The sequence below is a fragment of the Sinocyclocheilus rhinocerous genome, unplaced genomic scaffold, assembly GCF_001515625.1.
Source record: "Sinocyclocheilus rhinocerous isolate Xijiao unplaced genomic scaffold, SAMN03320098_v1.1 scaffold29, whole genome shotgun sequence".
NCBI classification, from domain to species: Eukaryota; Metazoa; Chordata; class Actinopteri; order Cypriniformes; family Cyprinidae; genus Sinocyclocheilus; species Sinocyclocheilus rhinocerous.
In genome coordinates, this window is record NW_015653021.1 from 76,642 (window position 1) to 99,479 (window position 22,838).

A 22,838-nucleotide genomic window follows, 5' to 3' on the forward strand; every position below is an offset into this window, starting at 1 on the left:
AAGAAACATAGTTATTTCAACAAAAAACCATCAAATTTGAAATGTAATGCAGGGAATTCTGGGAATGTCAATTTACGGATATTCACTGTAAATTATACAGTCTTTTTCACTTCCAAAAACAGTATAATACCGTAAAATTAATGTCCAATATGTAATGTCCAATACAGTTTTTCACCGTATATAGTAGGGGACTTTACCGTTAACCATTTAACAGGTTTTTACTGTAGCATTTTTACAGTCTTTTACCGTTAAATTCACGGTCATTTTTTACATTCCATACCTGAGACCTAGTTTCCATTGGTTAAACTTCCCGACATTGTCAAATGATGTCCAGTAGCTTTAGTCTTAAGTGGCGTGTTACTGTGGATTATCTCAAGATTGTGTTATGTTATGTGAATTGTTTGAGTTGAGACCACCTGCTCTAACGAAATTCGCAAAGTCACAAACCAAAATGTGGTGCAATACATCATGAACATACTGTTTACATGTACATCTGTGGTGCTTTTTCATACAAAACCTCGGTATAGTTTGATCTCTAACTGAAACAAAATAGGCTGTTTGTGTTCTGCTATAATTGAGACTATAGACTGTAAAAACAAAAACAAAAAAAATGGACAATGTGTCTCCACTTCCGTCCACCTTAGAAAAGTGAAGCCAAAACATCTCAGTATGGCCTCCATCATCTTGTGAAAATGACGTCATTTGGCGCATAAGTTTGCAGAGTAGTGATGCATTTGGAACCAGAGTCTGCACAGTACTGATCTTAAGGTGGAGCTGTGGTCTCAAAGTCCCGCCCAACCTCCCGCAGACCCAATCACAAGCTCACAATCATGACACCACACCCTGTTTATATAGCATTAAATAACTAACTAAAAGCAAACTTATTAGAAAAACAAACACCTGAGCATACATTGGCATGACAACAAAATACCTAAAATAATGAAAAACAACTTTGGGAAAAAATTATTTGAAGTGTAGTTTGATTATTTAGTTTGTTTATTATTTTTATTTATTTATTTATTTCTTTTATTTATTTTGGCTCACGTCCCATTTGTTTACATGGAGAGGGCGGGGTATTTGACCTATATTGCAGCCAGCCACCAGATGGCGATCAAAATGTTTTGGCTTCATTTTTTAGGTCATGTTCGGCACACTTGGTTTAGATATTTTCAACGATATTTGACACAGATTACATTTTCAAATAAAGAAGTATTTTTATCACATTATGAAAATGGCAGCAAATTTAAAAGCACTTTTTAAAGTTAGACATATGCTATATATCCACTGCAAAGATGAGCTTCTAAGCATCAAAAGCAAGTGGTTCCATAAGACTCAATAGCTGCTTCAGTCAGTTTAGTGTGTGGGTTATTGAGAATTGCTTCGACGATTCAGTAAAAGTAGTTCACTAACTTCAACCAATTCAATAAGGTAGTTGTGTGTTCCCTCGCTAACTATTACAACCAATTCATTCAGTGAGAGAGCTGTTAACTCAAGAACCACATGACTGATTCAACGAGTGAGTTATTGATTAAAAAAGGCTTTGAGTGATTCAAAATTTCAAGCTCAATAACTGCTTTCCCCAATTCAGTGAATGAATTTTTAACTCAAAAACTGCTTTGACTGGTTCTGTAAGTATGTGAGTTTATTAGTCAATAATTGTTTCCATTGATTCAGTCAGTGAATAAGTTGTTGACCGATTCAGTGAGTTCATTTTGACAAAACCCAACTCCTCGTTTCTTATTCAGGCAGATTTACAAACAAGTCATTCAACCCGACTTGCAAACCCACTTAATCACGATTAATTACAATTTATCATTATCACAAGCCATTTATGCATTTACAATAGAGTTACTTTTAGCTGTCTGCAGTCACAAATGTAGTACAGGGATCTAATAGCTATCTAACAGCACAAAAGTGCATCTACTTACTACACACAAAAAAATGCAGGTATATACAGTACTCTACAGTAGGCTGTTATTTATTATGCACTCCATATCTGAGAAAGAACAGTGTGCTAGATGTAGGAAGGGAATAATTACTGCTGCCCACACACTTTTATGACTCTAATATGCTTCCGTAATATTCATCTCTAAAACTTTTGTGAGGCCACTTTTGTATCAGCTGTGAGACCACACTGAGCTGTTTATTAGCAACTGCAAATTTACGCAGTGAACAAAAGTTGTGTGTTTTAAATGGTGAATGGAGAATTACTGTAGTGTATGTGAATAAGATGTTGTATCTATCTGTCTGCGGTGCTGTGCAGCTTGTCGGAGGCAGCTTGTAGTCTCAGTATGGGGCAATGTTGAGTGTTTTATGATTTAGCAGCTTGATAATGTCACAGAAATCAGTCATCTCAGAAGTGCTCTGTGATCCGTCAGCCTCACCGGGAGAACAGCAGCCCTGCGTACCCCCCATGAGCTCTTCTGCATTACAATTCCACGACAACCTGAAGAGTGCGGGTTACACAGAGAGGACACATCTCACTGACAATTACTCTGTCCTCACGGTGTGGTGTAGGAAGCGACACACACCTCATTTACGTGACGGCTCTGTTCTGGCTCCCCTGTCGTCTCCTGGATGACCCCTAAACCGATGGAATGTGGTGATCCGGAAAAAGTTGGCAGTACTGACTGCATCATCTCGAATAAGACAGTTCCTGTGACCCCATTCTGACCCAATCAGACTAATTCATCTGTTCCCACTGAACCACGAACGCATTGTTAAACACTTCCTGATAACCAAGTACTACATAATCTTGATAACCACTTCAATTGTTTGGTGACTTTGGTGAATCCATTGGCTAAAAGCAAATCTATTAAATAAAAAAAAATAATAAAAATAAATACATACTTACATAAATTCAAGGTTACTCAGCTCAAATTTGGTCTCAAAAGTCTGGTCTCAGCTCAAGTCCAGGCTTGTTTAGTCTACCCACATTTACATTCATTTTTGATGTTTTCTATACAACCATTCACAGATATTGCTGCACTGTTTTTTGAATGCATAAATTTCTCTTCCAATCTATTGCTCATTTTAGATTTACTTGCTTCCAAACAACATAAAAACACAGACATGGTTGTTTTATATGTCTGTCAGACGTCTCTTCCTCTCTAAGTGGGCAGAAAAAGGGGCAAAATGGACATGCAAGTCAGAACTCTGGCTTTGTGAGAAATAGCTATTTATCATCTTTAACCAAATACAAACCATGTAAAACTAGCCAAGCAACCACCTTAATCTGGCTTTACCTGAACTGTTTGGTTAACGGGTCCTGTGTCAAAAACACTTGATCCAAAGTGCGAACAAATGTCCTTCAAATAACCTAAACAGTCAACAGCTGCAGAATAATTTGTTTCTGAAATTACAACAAATAGATTCATATACGACGAACCAACAGGAACCCTGACATAACTTATTTTATTTGTAAAGGTCTCTTTTATAATGCAGCTTTCTCGTTCACTTGTGAAATATATATTTCTCCCAGTGACAACAGCATCCATCAGTTGTCAGGCTGACGGAAGGCTGGGAATTTGGGAAGTGCAGCGATGTTTCAATGATCCCTGTTCAATTTCTGTTTGGCCGGGGTCCCTGTCAACTCTAACTGAATAGAGACATGAATCATTGGTGAGATGTCTAGGTCGCTTTCAATGTTACACAAGACTCCAACACACAGTCCTTGGCTTGTTAGGCCCCAGGAAATCAAATCGGGTCCTAAATGCTGGTTAGTGCTGGTCTGGGGCAGGTCTAGCATGTGGACCATCAAAACCCAACTGGAAAAGCTGTTGGACCAAGGTAGTCTTGAAAGTTTCGACCTTGCAGAGTCCAAAACACACTTTATACGGTTGACTAGCAATGATCTTTGCAACAAGATAAGAAAGATGACTGTTGAGTGTGAGCAAACAGAGCTAGTCAAGTTAAGTCTGGCCTTATGATTGAACCGTGGTCCAAAGCTCAGAACAAAAAAGGCATATTTAAGTCAACTCATTATTTGAGCCACTCACTCTGAGGTCAAACTTCTAAAGTTAGTTAGAAGTAAAACAAGAACTCATTCACTCCAGTATGACGAGAACACAGATTTGTGAGAGTGAGTTTGTAAGTGCTCAGCATGCGTCTGTGAATTGGCATGGGATTGTGTGATTCAGCCTCATTCTCACCTTCGCTCCTGTAGTCCTCCTGTGAGCTGAGGGCCGAGTATCTGTGTCTGGAGAACGGAGGCCAGTCCTGGCTAGATGATCCCACTCCATGGTTGTTCCTTAACCTCATCCTGGAGTTGAGTGAGGAGGATGAGGAACTGTCTGCTTTCATCCGCAGCACTGCAGCATATGACACAGGTCTCCCGGCAACGGCTCTAGCAAAATCTGAAAATAAGACAGAGAGGGCTGTTACATCTAACAATTTAGACTCATAATGCCAGGCTCTAAGATATACTTGCATGGATTGCTATTGCTCATGTTTAGGGTTAAGGATTTAAACAAACTTCTAGACCTACGGTACGTATTAAACTTCGGCACTTTACTGATTTCAGCAATGTTTTTGTTAAATAACTCTCACTGTACAAGTAAATTGTGTGTGATGTAAAGCCAAAGCTCATGATTTAGGTGCTCACACTATACAGGTCCGATCGTCAAGCTGCGACTTGACTACTCAAATTATATGTGTGAAATAAACATGTGGAAACCCGGAACTGTGGAGCCTCCATCGCTCCCATCCATACCACACATCGTGTCACCATGGTTTAATTTCTGCTTTTGCGTAGGCACAAAGAGGGAAAAAAATATTGAGTTTAGAGCAATCGGTTTGTTGCTCTGCTTCAACAGTGTGATACCCTCATGAGGGGCGACCAGAATGACTTACATGTCAGAACTTCATCTGATTGGCAGTCGTGGGAAGTTAATTGTCTCTCGTTACAACAACACAACAAATGACACGCAACAAAGTTGAAATTCAGCCCGTACAACTCAGAAATCTGTTCAAAATCGGACAAAAACTGCACAGTGGCTTAACTCATCCCACACATGTGCTACATACATGAAATATTCCTCAAACCATGCAGTGTGCTAAGGAGTGTGTGAAAGCAGTCAGACTTACAGACAAACAATTTTTATTTGGTGGACAAGATATAGATATAAAAATCCTACAGAAACTGAACGAGGGAATAAAATATCAGAATATCCAGAGATTTGAGCGTTGACTCATCATCACATCTGGCATTGCTCTAGAAACATCTCAGAACATCTTAGCAAATAATTTCTTCTGAAAATGTAAATATCCAATTACTGCAGTAACAAACTCAGTCATTTTAGAATATTAACATTGTTTTATTGCTTTTCCAAGTTTTGTTACCGTGTAATTATACATTTAAGTACTGAGTAATATTAATTAACTACATGTACTTACATGGTTATGATTAGGGTTTGGCTTAGGGTTACTTGCGTGTAATTATGCATTGCAATTACAAATCTAATTTATTGTTATTATAATAGTAAGTTAATGTAATGTGTAACAAGGACGCTGTAAAAAATAAAGTGTTACCATTTTCTTAAATAAATAAATTGAAATTCTGTAGTGTATTACATGTTTATATTTATATATAAAGTAATTATCAATTTTATTAATGTATTTATTCACTGGAACAACTGATCTGCCAGATAGGGTTAATTTATGCAAGTCTTTTTTTTATCTGAAAGACAAATGCGCAATTGAGAAACAAAGGAAAAGAAAGGTTGACAGTTTGACACCTTGTTCTTATGTTGTTGCTTTTTTCTCATCACGGGAAAATTAGAGTTGCAAAAAGTTATATGTGTCATGAACATTGTGTGAGTGGCATTTGCAATAGAACATGGCAGAGTGAAATTAATTATCTATTATATCACGTCAGTCAATGCTGTGGATTTACAATTGCGACAAATTATTCTAAATTGCCCATTTGTGTTAAAAACAGTGCCAAAAGAGGAAGGACTTATTGAATATCTTAATTAAATAGTCATTATACACCTGCTGAAATCTCCTCATTCTGCTGTTTGCCAATTAGAACTTTAGCAAAGTGACAAACCAACGCACCAAGCCATCTGACTAAACTCACAGATGTGACGCTCAGTAATGAGGACAACCCCACAAATGACAACTTAAATGCTTCAGTCTTCGCATGGCATGGAATCGTTTATATACCGTCTCGCCCGGAGAGAGGGGAAGTAACCTCTAGAAATTAAAGCCGCCCAAATCATGGATCTGTGTTTGTGCAGAGAGGCACTTGAGGAAAAAAGTGAGCTGACATTTATGAGGTCCTAATTAAAGTCAGGCCTTTTAATACTTGCAAAATATGACCTTTGCTGTCCTGAACCTTTAGAATATAGCTTCAAAACTGGAGACTGAGAACTACACTGAGGGCTCCTTTTCTCACATAGAAGAAAAAAAAAATCAGTCTCAAATGTGCATGCATCCCTATTCAGGCAGACAAAAAAATCCCACAAAGAAATGTTACTCCCAGCTTTCAGATGCTTAAAGAAGAGAGGAAACTGATCCAAAAATGGCAGACAGGTGTCTAGACAGTTGCCTACACAGAAATCAACAGAAAAAGCGAATACCGAATTTGATGGATAGAAAGATGAATAGATGGATGGCTGGCTGAATGCTTAATGGACAGGCAAGCGGTGAGAATTGTGTGAAAGAGACGGGCAGGAGAGGGAGGAGTAAAGAAATCCAGACATACAGATCCAGTGCTTTACCTCCATGTGAAAGAGGATCTCATGGGCTAGTTACTATGTTGGGAGCTTTAAATCGTAGCATATGAAATGCATTTGATTAACATTCATGGAATACCTTTAAAAACTTCAACAGAAGCATGTAGGATTGTGTACGACATTCGATTTGACTCTTTCTGAGGTGATTTGTTGTGGATTTTGAACTTTTTAAGACCTGCTTGATTTTGTGTAATTAAGCTTTGAAGTCGAAGACATTTTTAATTATGGATGGACTGTGCTTTTTTCGGGATCTGAGCAAAACAAACCATCTTGGGATGACTAAGAAAAGGCAAGAAAATGGCTAAGGGATTTGAACAGCAGAAAACTGTGGCATAGTCACTCCTGTCGTGAGAGGGTGAATGTGAAAGAATCTGAACTGCTAAAAAAAAGGGGATTCGGATAGGACTAGTTTTCCTACTTTTGGTATTTTAATTGCATCTCAATTTCTCAAATCTATGGAATTTTACAGACGTCGTGTGAGAAAAGCAGAGCAAATTACCTACTGTTTTTCAGAACTCAATGGAACTCAGTGGTTTTCTGAGAAAGTTAATCCTATCCGAGTGTTAATGTCTGATATTGTATTACCTCAACATTTCTGCTTGCGTGTTTTGATCTACCTGAGCTACCATTTGCGCACTAATCTTCCACATACTCTACCGTTCAATATTACAGAGGCTCTGAAGGGACATGGTGATGCTAAATTAAATAAGCTGAGAGGAAAATATATGTTTTAAAATGTTAGCATTCCCCTGAGAAACACAAATGTTTTACATCCGAACACAAAGTTTCTAAGGGGAATGCAATACTTTTGTGAAAGAACGCAAATGTTTTGCAAGCAAATATAAAGTTTCTCAGGGCAGTCTAATACTTTTGTCACAGTTTCGGTTAATTTGGACTGATGCCATGTCCACACGTACATGGGTATTTCTATAAACTGAGTTTTTCCTTCTTCTGTAAAAAAAAAAAAGAAATCTCCATCCACATGAAAACGCAAAAGCATGCTATGAAGCACTGTCAAGAGAATGCCAAGCCAACAGGTTGCGATATAATCTCAACCGTAAAGCCATGTTGGCCAATCAGAAGCCTGAAAAAGTTTCCAGTAGGCGGAGATAACTGCGCATGCTCCGACTTCACAAGCCAACATCTCCGGTTTCGCTGTCTACACGATAACACTGCAACCGGAGTTTTTGAAAATCTTCACCCTGGCAGCAGTTTTCAAAAATGTTTGGTTTCAGTAACCTGGTGCTGCGTTTGCGTGTGGACGAACGGCCAAACCGCATAGAAAAAGCTGTGGTTTTGAAAATACCCGCGTTCGTGTGGACAGGGCCTGAGTTTGCACCGTTTTCTCTAAATTGTTGTCATGGTTTCTGATTCAAGTTCGTCATTATGTTCAGGTGTGTCTTGTTAATTATCCTTGTTTTGTCTGTGTATTTAAGTTCCTGTCTGTTTAGTGTGAGTTTGTCAGGTATCGTCAGCGTCGATGTATATGTGTCTTTCCAGCCCTGCTTGTGTGGATTACCTTATGTGGCTTATATTAAAGACTGTTAAACCTTCACTTTCATCTTTGTGCATGTTCATCTACACACCGTTCTTGACAACTTTTTTGAGAGAACACTCCCCCCCCCATTACCATGTCCCCCTTAATAATAAAAAATAAATAAATAAAAAATGAACAGATAAATAAATGAATAAATAAATAATAAAAGCATGGCCCAATTGTGAAAACTGACTCAGCATCAGGTAATATACCTTTCTAGACTTTTCAACACTTATTTGGGTTTATTATAAGCAGCCACTTCTATAAACTCATGTTAAATTTATCAAAAATAAAATATCAATAAATATTTTAAAGAAAGACATATACATCATATATGATGCATGCAACCACATCTTATGACCCTTCTGCAATGCCCACATTAAAAAAAAAAAAAAACCTCTTTGTAACACCTGTTTACAAAGACAGGTAGGATTTACAAAGACAGTTTAGATTTAGGTTCTATTTCGGTTCTTTTTTCTCTAACATCCACGTTTTCCAGAGCTTTCTGCAAAACGTCTCTTTCTATAGTTCAACCCATTCACCTTCTCTCTGGCTAACTTTTTTCTCTAGGGCGGAGCTCCCGATCATCTCCGGATCAGCTGATCCGTGGATCGTCGTCTTCAATCCATTATTTCATTGGGTAAGATTTACGGCAACATATTTCTATTACATTTGTATGAACAATGTAACTTTAAATTTTATTTTATTGAAATAAACTTTTCTTGGACAACTAAGAATTTGCCTATTTATTTCCCTGCACTGTGATTATCAATTATGCCTTACTTTGACCTGGGCTACATCATACTCCTACTTCTGTAATAAACACAGAGATGTTCCTGTCCGAATAGGGCTAAAGATCGAGGTGCCCAATCCTGTTCCTTAAGGTCCACCTTCCTGGTAAGCTCAGTTCCAACCCTAATCAAACAAACCTAAACAAGATTTTCAGAAACACTACATAACTGCAGATAGGTGCTTTGGAGAGAGGTTGGAACTGAACTCTGCAGGAAGGTAGTTCACCCAGAACTGGAATGGGCACCCCGTTCCAAGAAATCATTGGTTGTTTTGAAGGGATGGGCAACTTCAGTACTGGAGAGACACTGGCCTACAGAGTTTATCTCTGTCCTTAATCAAACACACCTGCCTGTAATTTTCAAGTATTCCTAAAGACTTTGGTTAGATTTTCAGGTGTGTTTGATCTGAACTATACAGGACATTGGTGTTTTGATGGTGGTTGAGGATGCAGTTTAACACTCTCATAGGTGTTTAACTGGTGACTATTGCAAATGCCATAGCCTATGATTCACTTCATTTCCATACTCATCAAACTGTTCAGTGACCCCTCATGCCCTATGGATAAGGGCATTGTTCACTCCCATCAGGACAGAAATGTATCATCATAGGATAAAGATGATCACTTAGAACAGCTTTGCATTGATTTGCAGTGACCCTGGGACAAGTGGACCCAGACCACACCACACTGTAAAAAATCCAATTAACAAAATGTTGGAAGGGCAACAATATTTAAGTTGAGCTAATTTTCTTGCTTGGGCTTAGTTGAGAGGATATATTATATTAAGTATACACAAATATATTTAAAAAAACAATGAATGAAGGGTTATTTTCAAATCCAGTCAACATTCAGAATGTCAATGTTTGACTAAACTAATAAAAATTAATCCAGACAACACTGAGATCATTCTGCCCATGCGCGAGCCTGAGTGACTTCGTGGGAGAAACAGCAGCGCCATCTTGTCAAGTTCACGCGTCAGGTAAGTGCCACTATAAATGTTATTTTTTAAAATAAATTTATCGACAAAAACGTACAGCATATCCGATGTTTTTGAGTGGATATTTAGAAGTGTTTTATAAGTCGTATGTCCGAAGAAAAATGAATATTTATGTTAAGTGTTTGTCAAGTTAATGCATCAGGTAAGTGGAACTGAATACATATTTGTAACGTTACTTAGTCTGAATTTATCAAAACTAGTATATTAAAAAGCTGTAAACGTATTATTTAAAACATATTTATACAAAAACATACAACATATAAAAAACATTGAATAAGCGTTGTATGAATATGTCTGAGGGAAATTAGCTGTTTAAGTTAAAGGAACATGGTATTTCTTCTTGTTTAACCCATAAAACACTTAATATCAAAAGCTGTGTTACTATAATGAATTTTACGTTTAATTTTTGCGTGTTGTATGATATTTTTGTGTTTCCGTGAAGTGAAAAGATGGCATGAAGAGATTGCGCGGCCATTCTCTTTTATAAGCCATCTGTGCTTAATACGACGAAATATGTAATGTAAACCACAGTAATGCGCTTATTTTATGTTAACATTGGCGTGTTGAATGGGTTTTTGTGTGTGCAAACTTTTGCAATTGTCTAAATGGTGTTTCTGGTCTCGTGAATGTCACTTCGGAAGAGGAGTTCGCCGTTCCAACAGAAAATTAACAACTGAATCCTTTCACAAGGCTGTTATCAAAGCAGACTGTGTCTCAGTCAGTTCCCTAGGTAGTGAATCACTAGATCGTGCACACGAGTCCCTGCACTGGTAAAGAGACCATGGCTTAGTAAACACTGGGACAATTGATCAAACAATTTGTAAAACGTTACTACTGGTATTTATCAACAACAGGCAGGACCGTTATATTTTGATATTATTTTTATGCTGTTTAAGGTAGCCCTATAATAATAATGTACATGTTATTTTACAAATCCTTGCAACAAATTTACATTTAATCATTTAGCAGATGCTTTTATCCAAAGCGACTTACAAATGAGGAGAACAATAGAAGCAATCAGACAAATGAGAGAGCAACAGTATACAAGTGCTGTGATAAGTCTCAGTTAGTCTAGCACATAGCTAGGGTTTTAACTTAATAGAATGGAATAGAATAGAACAGAATAGAATAGATTAAGCAAGTGCTAGTATTAGTTTGTCAGGTGCTGGCGAAAAAAGATGTGTCTTTAGACATTTTTTGAAAATGGCCAAAGACTCAGCTGTTCGAATTGAGGTAGGGAGGTCATTCCACCAGCTGGGCACAGTCCATGAAAAGGTCAGTGATAGTGATTTTGTGCCTCTTTTGGATGGCACCACAAGACATCGTTCACTTGCAGAACACAATCTTCTGTAGGGCGCATAAGTTTGAACAAGCGAGTTTAGGTATATTGGTGCAGCACCAGTTGTTGTCTTGTAGGCAAGCATCAGTACCTTGAATTTGATGCGAGAAGCTACTGGTAGCCAGTGTAAACTGATGAAGAGAGGTGTAACGTGACATCATCGATCACAACTCCAAGGTTCCTGGTTGTCCTGGAAGGAGTTATGGTTGAGGAACCCAGCTGTATAGAGAAGTTGTGATGAAGTGCTGGGTTGGCTGAAACCACGAGCAGTTCTGTCTTAGCAAGGTTGAGTTGAAGGTGATGGTCCTTCATCCAGCTAGAAATGTCTCTGACAGACTGCAATGCGACCAGCTACCGTCGGATCATCTGGTTGGAATGAGAAGTAGAGTTGAGTGTCATCAGCATAGCAGTGATAAGAAAAGCCATGCTTCTGAATGACAGATCCTAATGACGACATGCAGATGGAGAAGAGAAGAGGTCCAAGCACTGAGCCTTGAGGAACCCCTGTAGCAGGAAGTTGTGACTTAGAAACCTCACCCCTCCAAGATACCCTGAAAGACCTACCTGAGAGGTAAGACTTGAACCATTGGAGTGCGGTTCCTGAGATGCCCATCTTTATGAGGGTGGACAGGAGGATCTGGTGGTTAACTGTGTCAAAAGCAGCAGAAAGATCCAGCGAGATGAGTACTGAGGATTTTGAAGCTGCTCTTGCCAGTCTCAGGGCTTCAGTAACCGAGAGCAGGGCAGTCTCAGTTGAGTGGCCGCTTTTGAAGCCAGATTGGTTGTTGTTCAGGAGGTTGATCTGTGCGAGGAACATAGAGAGTTGGTTGAACACAACTCACTCAAGTGTCTTTGCAATGAACAGAAGAAGGGATACCGGTCTGTAGTTTTCTAAAAGTGCTCGACAGGGTTTCTTAAGCAGTGGGGTTACCCGAGCTTGCTTAAATGCAGTGGGAAATGTACCCGTGTGAAGAGAAGTGTTGATAATGTGAGTAAGCGCAGGTATGACTGAAGAAGAAATGGCCTGAAGTATGCGAATGAAATGAACACAGTCAACATCAATGCTCCCTGTGTTGTGCAATGGTTTGAGATATTTTTTGTGTGTATGCCTAAAAAAATGGTTGCAGCTTCTGTTTCATCACAAATTTAATTAACTGATATTACATTTTAAATTATTTAAAAGGCATCATTTCATTTTTTTGAGATAAATTGTACTTTTATTTCTTCATCTGGGTGTGGCCAAAGGTTTCATTGATGCTTTGTCATCGTTGCAAGTTTTCAGATGCTGGCCAGTCAGTTCTCCCAAGGCACCAAACACTGCCATGTGTCCAGACCACTCCACTGCAACTACATAGTGTTTGTGTACTTTCAAGACTAAGACTTAAGATAATATGTGTAAATGTTTAGAGTGTTTACTACAATTAAAATGCGCTTTATTGTTCTCAGTGGCATCTACGCTAATATGAGACTGTCTCATTCTTATTGATGTTAATTAATGTTTGACCAATTAAAACATAGTTTTAGATGAATGGACTTTAAAACAATTTCAGTAAAGGTTGAGCCAACAAAAAAATAACAATTCAGGCAACACACTGAAAACAGAAATTGACTGAACATAAACAATTCTGTGGAACTATAGTTACTAAATAATAATTAGTTGAAACAGCTTGATTTTTTTTTTACAGTGCAGCAAAATGCCCGCCACAGCATAGCAGAGCCACCGGACTTCCAGATGTTAACTTTCATATTACCCGTCTGTATGTTATAGTATTTTATTCTTTTATTAAAAAAAAATTAATTTCACAAGATCAAATACATTTATTCATTTATTTATATTCATGACATGACCCCTTTAAACCCAAACAGCTGAATAGCAGTTTCAGAATAGATTTGCATTAAAGAAAATATCATTTTAAACACACAGAGTAGTTCAGGAGACAGAAAGACATCTTCATCGCTCAATGACTTGGTAAAAGGTTAAGAATTCAAAATAGACAGTCCACCTAAATGATGACCAACTGAAACCTTTTCCGTCATTGAAAACTGCCCTTTACACCTCCACAGAAAATAAAATAGCACAACAAACTGAGCTGAAAGGTCTCACTGAAGCAGATAAGCTGGCTGATTGAAGCAACAAATATCTTAACTGACTCCAGATACACTTCTTTTCATTTATTTCAAAGCCACTATGATTTATTTAAGATTTGACAGATCAGTTTGCACCATGATTTAAACTTTTTTACTAAATGTTGTGTCAATTGTCATACAACCTTCTGGTGTCATGAAAGCATTTGATATTTACTTTAGTTATTGTCACTATACAGTTATTATTTACTGTCACAAGAATTACGTCAATTATTCATTCATAAAATGCAGAATTTGGTAACACTTTACTATAGGGATACATTCTCACTACTATGTAGTTGCTTATTAGCATGCCTATTATTAACATATTGGCTGTATGTTATTACTTATAAAGCACATATTCTGCATGACCATATTCTACATCCCTAACCCTACCCAATACCTAAACTTAACAACTACCTTACTAACTATTAATGAGCAGCAAAATTAGGAGTTTATTGAGGCAAACGTTGTAATTAATGGTTTGTTAATAGTGAGAATTGAACCTTAAAATAAAGTGTGATCCAGAATTAAAGCCAGTCCAATAAGCTGTTATTAACAGGACAATTGAAGAGTCACATCTGTTAGTAAATACATTTGTATTATATATGACCCGTGCTGGCAAAATTAGTTGAAATGAGCAAATTTTCAAAAATTGAGTTTTCTGAAGGTTCCAAAGCAAAATCACCAAGCAACGTTGCCTATTTTTCTCCAGTTCTTTTCTTAATAAAAATTCATTATTTCATCTTTGTTATTAAAAATGAGACCAAAAATGCAAATAAACAGTAGATTAATCAGGAGCAACGAGTGATTCAATCTTTTCTTTTAATGTTTGATTAACATTGAGACAGATCTATATTAAGACCTACTGTAATGCATGGATCAAATATAATGTTACACATCAAATTTCCCCCAACCATTAACTAAACGTTCATGTAAGACATAACAGATGATGTTTGTGTGAATCTTATGCATGCGCTTTGCAAATGTCAGTCAGCGCAATCCTTTTGTTTGCATCAGCATGGGTTTGAAAATCATATTTCAATGGTTTGGACTCATGTCATCGAGAATTCGATATAAATATACTCACAAAGCTGGAATGCTGTGCTTTGCAACAATAGACCTACAACTTGTGGTGAGAAGCAGCAGCAGCCGTCCAGAAGTGAGCAGAGAAAAGGGTACTCCTCCCAGAAAATGTACAAATAAAGATCATGTTATATGTTTAGTCATTACTATTAGGAGCATTGAGATCACTAGAAGAGGGCTTAATGAAGTCATTTTTGTGAAAACCTAAAATTCGACCAAAACTGACATTTGCCTATAGCTCAAAATTAGACTGTGCACATTCTGACTCATTTTGCCAGCACCGGTCAGATATTACATTTAGTAGACACTTTTATCCAAAGTGACTTTCAAAAGAAGAACATCACAAGCAAAAACACTGGCATTTTGAATGTAGCCACAGTGTCTGGAAAATAAACTGAATTTATACCTGTGAAGGCAAAGTTATTATTATTTTATTATTATTTTTTTTACAGCTGTTATTCCAGTCTTCAATGTCAAATGAACTTAAAAAAGTCTTTCACTATTCGCTTTTGATCAATTTAATGCACCTATGCTGAATAAAGTATTAAACATGGACTATGTATAAAATGACATCTGGATGTTACATTAAATCTCACTGTTTCTTACAGCATCTTACACCATGAGCGCTTTGTTTTTAGCATGTAGTATCAAGATAAAAAAAAAAAAGAACATATTCAAATTTAAATAAACGCCCCTCAAGACCCCTACAATTGTGCATTCACTGAGCTCCATCCAGCTGTCTTTGTGAAAGGCCCCTGAGGATCCGCAAAAATATGCTTTCAATAAGGTGATGTTTCAAGCTTGAAATGCTGGTTGGATAACTTCTTTTTTACTGGTCAGGGGGTAGGATTAACTGTGCTTTTTTTTAAGGAAATTATTTTTAATATACTTAACCAAATTAACACAAACTGACAGCCCTAATTTTGACATCTAAAACACAGTAGGTTTAATTCAAAACTCACCCCTCAGTTAACACTACCAAAAGCTGCGGAAACACACTGGCTGACAAATCAATGCAAAAAGCTGCAAGGATGAAAACCAGTCAAGTTGTAATTGACATAACTGTGTTGACACAGACAGACGTTCATTGGCACAGACATCAAAGAGACATACATCAAGTGTTCACCTGAGGAATAGGCGCCCTGGATTGGAAATGGTGTGACATTGCATGATGATATTTCAAGCAAACTTGGAAATAGTCATAAGATCATGGCACAAAGTCAATTTCCTTACCAAACAGAGTCAGATGTGTTACACATATCCAGGCCACTCCATAAACCTAACTAATTATGAAACTAAAAAGACCAAAAAAGAGAGAATAACAGTAATTATTTACCTGCGTTTATTTATTTTTTTGTAAATAAAGTTGACTTAATTAGTTGATCATTAAATTATAATTAAGTAAATATAAAGGTTTGAGCTGAATTCATTAATAAAGTTTCTGCCCTCTGATTGATGTTTTATACTTTTTTTATACTATTTTATTTATGTATTTATGTACTTACTTACTGATTTTAATAAAGTAAACGTAAGAATAACCTTTATATTGTTAGCAACTTTACTTAGGTTTACTTTATTATCAATCTGTCATGTTTAAATGTGAGTATCAATTATCATATACCAGGCTTTTGAGGAATGTTTATATGTACATCTCTCAATCATCATTGTATTGCACTGCTTTCTATGTTTGACCCTCAAAATAAAAATACAGTGTTCATCATAAAACTAAGCATTTGAATATTGCCTTACTAAGACATATTATTTGAATATTGCCTTACTAAGACATATTATTGGGAGATACAGAGTGGCAACTGATTTTTATGTGCATTTTATTTACAGTAAATAGTCTTCTATACTGTTTTAAAGATCTCATTGATTTACATTATAAGCTATCAGAATTTCATCTTCCTTTTTGGCCATATCAGCAACTGTACTTTTGGGCCTTTCTCCTTCTTGAATATGAACTATAGATTCTCCAATATTCTCGCAGTTGCATTAAAGATTAAACGGTCTTGGGGGTTTACAGACAGATGCAGTGCCTCCATAGTTGAAATCAATGATATTCTGTATATGAATATGAATGTGGATGATTAAAGTTCAATTTGAGGATTTGGGACATCTTTTAGATTGGGGAAAATATAATTTTAAAACATTTGACACTGTCTTATTATCTTTTGTATTAAGAGAATGATGTACTATAAAAGTAAACTGTAACTAAAAGAACTCAAAACTTCCTACAACAAGACCTGTGCAACTGAGCTGCAAAAATTGTGAAATCTTACTGATAATATATACAAGAGTAAATAAATAAAATAATGATGGTTATTTAAAGGGATAGTTCACCCAAAAATGTGTGTGTGGGGGGGGGAATTAAAAAAAATCCAAAAAACTCCTTGCTGTCACGGTCCGGATGTGTGGAGGCAGGCAGGACGACAAGGATTCCAATAATGACTTTTAATGTAGACACAACAAGGCAGGTACAGGTAGGTGAAACACACACACTCGGGGTAACATTCACAATAACTGACACTAATGCTCAGACAGACAGGAACTAATATGGGGTGGATAATTAGTGGCAGACAGGTGAGCACAATGAGGGTAATTAACTAATGATTAGTACGGGCTAAACCAACACAAGGGGAAGAAACCACAATAAACAGTCCACAGAGGCGTTACAATTGCAAGGGGTGTACTGGTGCACATACTAATGGTGAAAATGTTTGTTGTGGGTATTTCAGTTCAGTACGCTTGTGTACCGAACAAATGCAGTTAAAAATGCAGTTTTTAACCATTGCACATGCTGAACTTCTGTGTTGTAAATTCATAATTCTGAGGGAAAAAGACAGAATTGCGAGATATGAGTCTCGTATTTTTCCCCCTCATAATTTTCTTACAATTTTGACTTTTTTCCCCCTAAGAATTCTTGGTTTACATTTATACATTACTTTTTTGTTCTTTTCCGCACATAATAGAAAATAATAATTTTTAAAAATCACAACTTTTTATCTCACAATTCTCGCTTCTTTTTTTCACAATTGTGAGTTAACATCTCAAAGTTCTGAATTTTGTTCTAAGTTTATATCTTGCAGATTTATATAAAAAATGTAATTGCAACTTTTTAATCTTTCACAAGATAATTCTTACAAAACTGCTTATCTCAAAATTATGAGTTTATACCTTGTTTGAGAAAAGACAGTGAGAAAAATTCAGAATTGTGAGATTTAAAAGTTGAAATTGCTTCTTTCTTTCTTTCTTTCTTTCTTTCTTCTGAGGTATGTACCAAACAGTAATTTGTGTGTACCTTTACACCTCTAATTCTTGCTAAATTACATTTTAAAACAATGTCCTCTGTTCCTAGTGTGTGCATTCAGCCAAAAGTCAACAGTTTAGACGAGGTCATGTAGCTTGCTCAAGAAGTATTTGAAGAATCATTTGGTTTGGCTATTAGAGAGTTGTAGTTTTTTTTATGTTCAATTAAGATGATGGGGACTGGAGCTTTTAAGCTTTACAATCACAAAAACAGTCATACAACTTCATAAAAGTGGTCCAAAAAATAAAAGTGGTTTCAACATCACTCATACAACTGATGCAGAAAAGCTATTGGCAGAAACTGGCTTATTTAAGAATGAAATGATGGCCACTCAGTGACAATAGTTGTGTTATTAATCTTATTTAAGCTGTTAACTTCCGATTTCTGTAAGGTTTTCCTCTATGCTCTCAAACGTTCCGCCACTGTTCTTTTCAGAGGCTATAAAGTGCTCTTCAGTAACCACAGTGCGCTGGCTTTGAAAAGCCTGACTGCTCTCTACGGCTTTCTCATTTCATATCACGTCCTAGGAGATATAAATTTCAGACACAAAATGCTGTGACTTTAATGTATGCCTGCCACGTTGAATTTAATAATGCAAATGTGTTTATTGGGGATGAACGGACAAGACGCATTAGTCAACGTCACAATGGTGAAAAAGATACTCTACAATTTAATTATGACTTTTCTGTCCTATTTACGGAAGAGAAGGAGGCACAGCTGTTGAAGGGGTAACTGAGGGTTTACAGTGGGGCTTTTTCATGATGAACACAGTTTATTGTGAGGAAGACCATTTTTGTTGGTTCTGCTGCTGCAGCTGACAAGTGCAAACACTTGTCAAGACTCAGATTTATCCGATAGCCAATAACCCCTGACAATCCCAACCAGCACCTGATATTTTAGGGGCTAAAACAAACAGAAATTGAGGCCGCACAGCTGTTGGGTTACAAACTGGCTGCAGATAAATTTGCATTTGATTGCAGCATGCCATTAAAACTGTATGATTATTTACTTTTGCAAACCTATTTTACAGAAAGAAATTAATGGAGGAAAAAAGTGTCATGAAAAAAAAAAAGAACCAGCTAATTAAAAATAATAACCACTACATTTCTCTTTTACAATTATTTTTGTAACCTGTGCCCATGATTGGGAACATACGATTTGGCGGTTAATTAAATCAACCGGCTCAAATTAGTCATGTTAACTGTGTTCTGATCAAAACAAATTCAGAGATGGTGTGTTAGAGCAGGAATATAATAAACATGATTCATAGTGACTGACTCAAACGTCAATTGGCAACTTGTCCTCTCTTCTAGCTACTGTGTTCTATTACCATCTTGATCACCCCAAAAATAAAATATTGTGTGTGTGTTTGTGTGTGTGTGTGTGTGTGTGTGTGTGTGTATATATATATATATATATATATATATATACATACACACACACACACACACACACACACAACATGTTATTTGTTGGGCTACTTTTATGCTGATTTAATTTTTAAAATTAAATAACTTTAAACTGTAAATATAGTACTATAGTTCTTTAAGCTGTAAATATAGTAAATATAGTACTTTAAACAGTAAAATACGTCATTTTAATAATGATAAACGTTAAGGATATCAATAAATTACTGTAAATGAAAAAGTGTCTCTAAAATGCATTATTGTATAATTATTAAAATAATTACACAATTTGTTGCTTGCACTGCATCATGCTGATTTAATTTTTTAAATAATTTCATTATAGTACTTTTAACTGTAACACAGTAAAAATACTACATTATAATAATGAGAATCATTAAGAATAACAAGAAGTGAAAAAAAGTCTCAATGCAATATTACTTTATACTGATTTCATTTAAAAAATAATGTTCTTATAGTGGTACAGTAAAAATACTGCATTATAATAATGAGAATCATTGAGAATAATGAGGAATAAAAACATGCATTATTGTGATAGGAAGTTGAGGGCAAATTAACTTACTTGTCATTAAATTAATGTTACAATGAAAAAAAAAACGAAAAAAAAAATTAAAATAATAATCAAACATTTCATTTCATTTCATGTCCTGTAATCATGCTTACACAGGGCTGATGGACTTCATCCTGTTTCAGCTCAGCCAGCCGCCCATGGGCCGCAGTGTGCCAAATTAATTAAAATAACATAAGCAGGTGAGACACTGGTGGGGGCTCAAGTACAGGGACATGATTAGCCATAGTAGGCGAGATTAATGAAGACCTTCTGAGAGAGATTATATTGACTGAGCCTGATTATACTGGAGATCGTTTATTCAGTGGCGTATCATTATGAATAGAGGAATCCATAGATCATATGCAAACCCTCCTCACAGGGCTGATATCTCACTAAACCCAGCCTTTGTCCTGAGCCTCAAAGCATGCAGATGAATTTATAACCGTCCCAGAATTACCAAATTAAAATTTATCATATGTGGTCTGTCTGTCCAAAGGGGAGTTCAGGCATTTTGTCCCACGCCAAACAAAATAAATCTAACATGATAAGCAATGGTTAAACAATTACAGAAATGAGAAACACTTTAGTATAGGGACCAATTCTCAGTATTAACTAGTTGCTTATTAGCGTGCATATTATGCTAGTAATTAGTAATAAATTAGTACTTATAAAACACAAATGAATATTCCATGAATTCAGCATTAGATTAAAAAAGGATTCATACATAATTTATATTTAAGATGCTGTTATTATGTTACATTCAAGCAAATGTACGTGTGCAAACAACACCTTACATAAAATACACACAGTATTCATATTCATAATGACCACAGCTGACAAGCTCCCAAAAGACACCGTAAAAAATGAATAAATGAATTGTACACACGTTGCTGTATTGATTGATCAAAATCTATAAACATTTCAGTGTTTTGTGAATCATTTACTATGAAACTAGAAATTAAAGTGCTCAGATTGATTCCAGTAAATTCTTGTTTCACCCTTTATCAACATAACTAAATGCTGGCACTCCCATGTTTTGACAAAGCAGTTTGTAACGAATCATCCACTGAAGGCGAGAGTAGTGAAGAACCCAAGTGCAGTTTATTACAGTGTGATCCAAACATCCAAACAATAATCCGAGACTTGACTTGACATGAACAGACTTGACATGAACAGACTAGACTCATCAACAGCAGGATAAATACATTCAATACACGACGACAATGGCAACATGATGGCTACTTATAGGAAACAAGAGGGTCACATGACAAGAACAAACCAATGGGAAACAAGACACATGACTAAAACAACCAATCAGAACATGACACATACACAAGGCTGAGATACATGAGGGCAAGGGAAGTATGACACAAACAGCATAAAACAATTACAAAATAAAAGACATGGAAACATGAACAAGACAAAACCCAAACACCACATTACACAGTTTTAGGAGGTTTATGCAGCTCTATGTGGTGGCCAAATGTCATCTTGAATCTTTGGCTTTCTGTACGCTGCTCATTCACAGCCAGGCCTGGTGTGCTTAGCATGCTAATATTTTATTATCGTCTTGATTAAAAAATGGATGCACAATAAACTGTTTCTGGGCCCGTGACTCTTTTGCCCTTGGTGGAAATTATTTCATACATCACTTAAACCACTCCACACAGCTATATTCCATCTAGTCTGCATTTCATATTTAAACCACAATATAGTGGCGCTCTGATGTTTACTGTGCATGGGTTTGAAATTATGAGTACATTAAGTCCCATCGACAATCTGACAGTAAAATGATATATGATTGGATGGGGGGAAAAAAAAAGAGACAAACTGTATTACTCCCAGCAAGATGTGGACACCAGGCAACAATGTGCATTTCAACCATGTTTGGCTGCCTCAATTTCACATGCAAGGATAGAAAGAAATGAACATTATCTAGTGCACATTAATGTAATTGCTAAAACCGCAAATGAGAAGGAAACATCGGTTTGAATGTGCAGAAACAGATGGCTGCCTCCATCTTTGCCCTGATGTTGAGCGCACAGCAGCTTCTCCTCTTTTACACTAATTTCTCATCGCAGTTTAAGCTTTGATCGCAAAAACAAGTTATTATCTTTAGAAACGTCCACACTCGTAATCGCCCACGCAAGAAAAACACAGAAAGCAAACACAAACATGCCTCTCTTCAGGTGAATAATGTGTATGAACATGCACTAGCATGCATCAGCAACCTTTTGCAGGACAAACTCATTTGTATTCATAGGTATTCGTATATAGTGTGTACACCAGTGGCGAGCGGTGACTTTTATAACCGGGTATGCTGAGTGATAAGATTAAGACCCCCACCACCACCTCCTCATCGCTTTTAAGACACACTCAAAGAGGAAAACAGTGGCAGGTGTCGATTTAAAAGTATGCACATTCCTACATTATTTGTAAATTAAATTCCTCTCCAATCCTTCTTATAGTTTGAGGTTTGTCCATAGTTATTCGAATGCTAGAAATCAGCTGCTTTTCCAAGTAAAACCCGCCAAATAACATAGTTACGTTATAATACGTAATATTCAGAGGGTGGGGAGATGGGGGATTCCCCTGCTCTATATGTCTCTGCATTGACTGAATGATTTTTTTTTTAAATTCATTTATTTTTATTCACAGTGAATAGGAGTTCAAACTCCCACCCGGGTGACACTACTCCAATAATAGATCATGCAAAATACCAAAATAATAATAATAATAATGATAATGATAATGATAATGATAATAATAATAATAATAATAATAATAATAATAATATCTTTAAGATATTGCCAAGTAACCAAGGCTGGATTTACGCATGGGCATTCTAGGCACGTGCCTATGCTTGCTCGTCCAGGGTGGGCCCAAACACAATGAAGAGATATATACTATTTTTGTTATACTATGGGATATCTACAACAGTAAA

General features: G+C 36.5%; 1 protein-coding gene across 1 annotated transcript in view; it reads right to left on the bottom strand.

Annotated features, from left to right (window-relative positions):
• The window catches only part of LOC107715547 (contactin-5-like), a 248,178-nt gene that overhangs the window by 70,289 nt on the left and 155,051 nt on the right, over positions 1 to 22,838 (bottom strand). Inside the window, exon 3 of the mRNA XM_016521699.1 lies at positions 4,152 to 4,355. Coding sequence (XP_016377185.1) covers positions 4,152 to 4,355 — 204 coding nt within the window. The remainder of the gene's footprint in view (positions 1 to 4,151; positions 4,356 to 22,838) is intronic.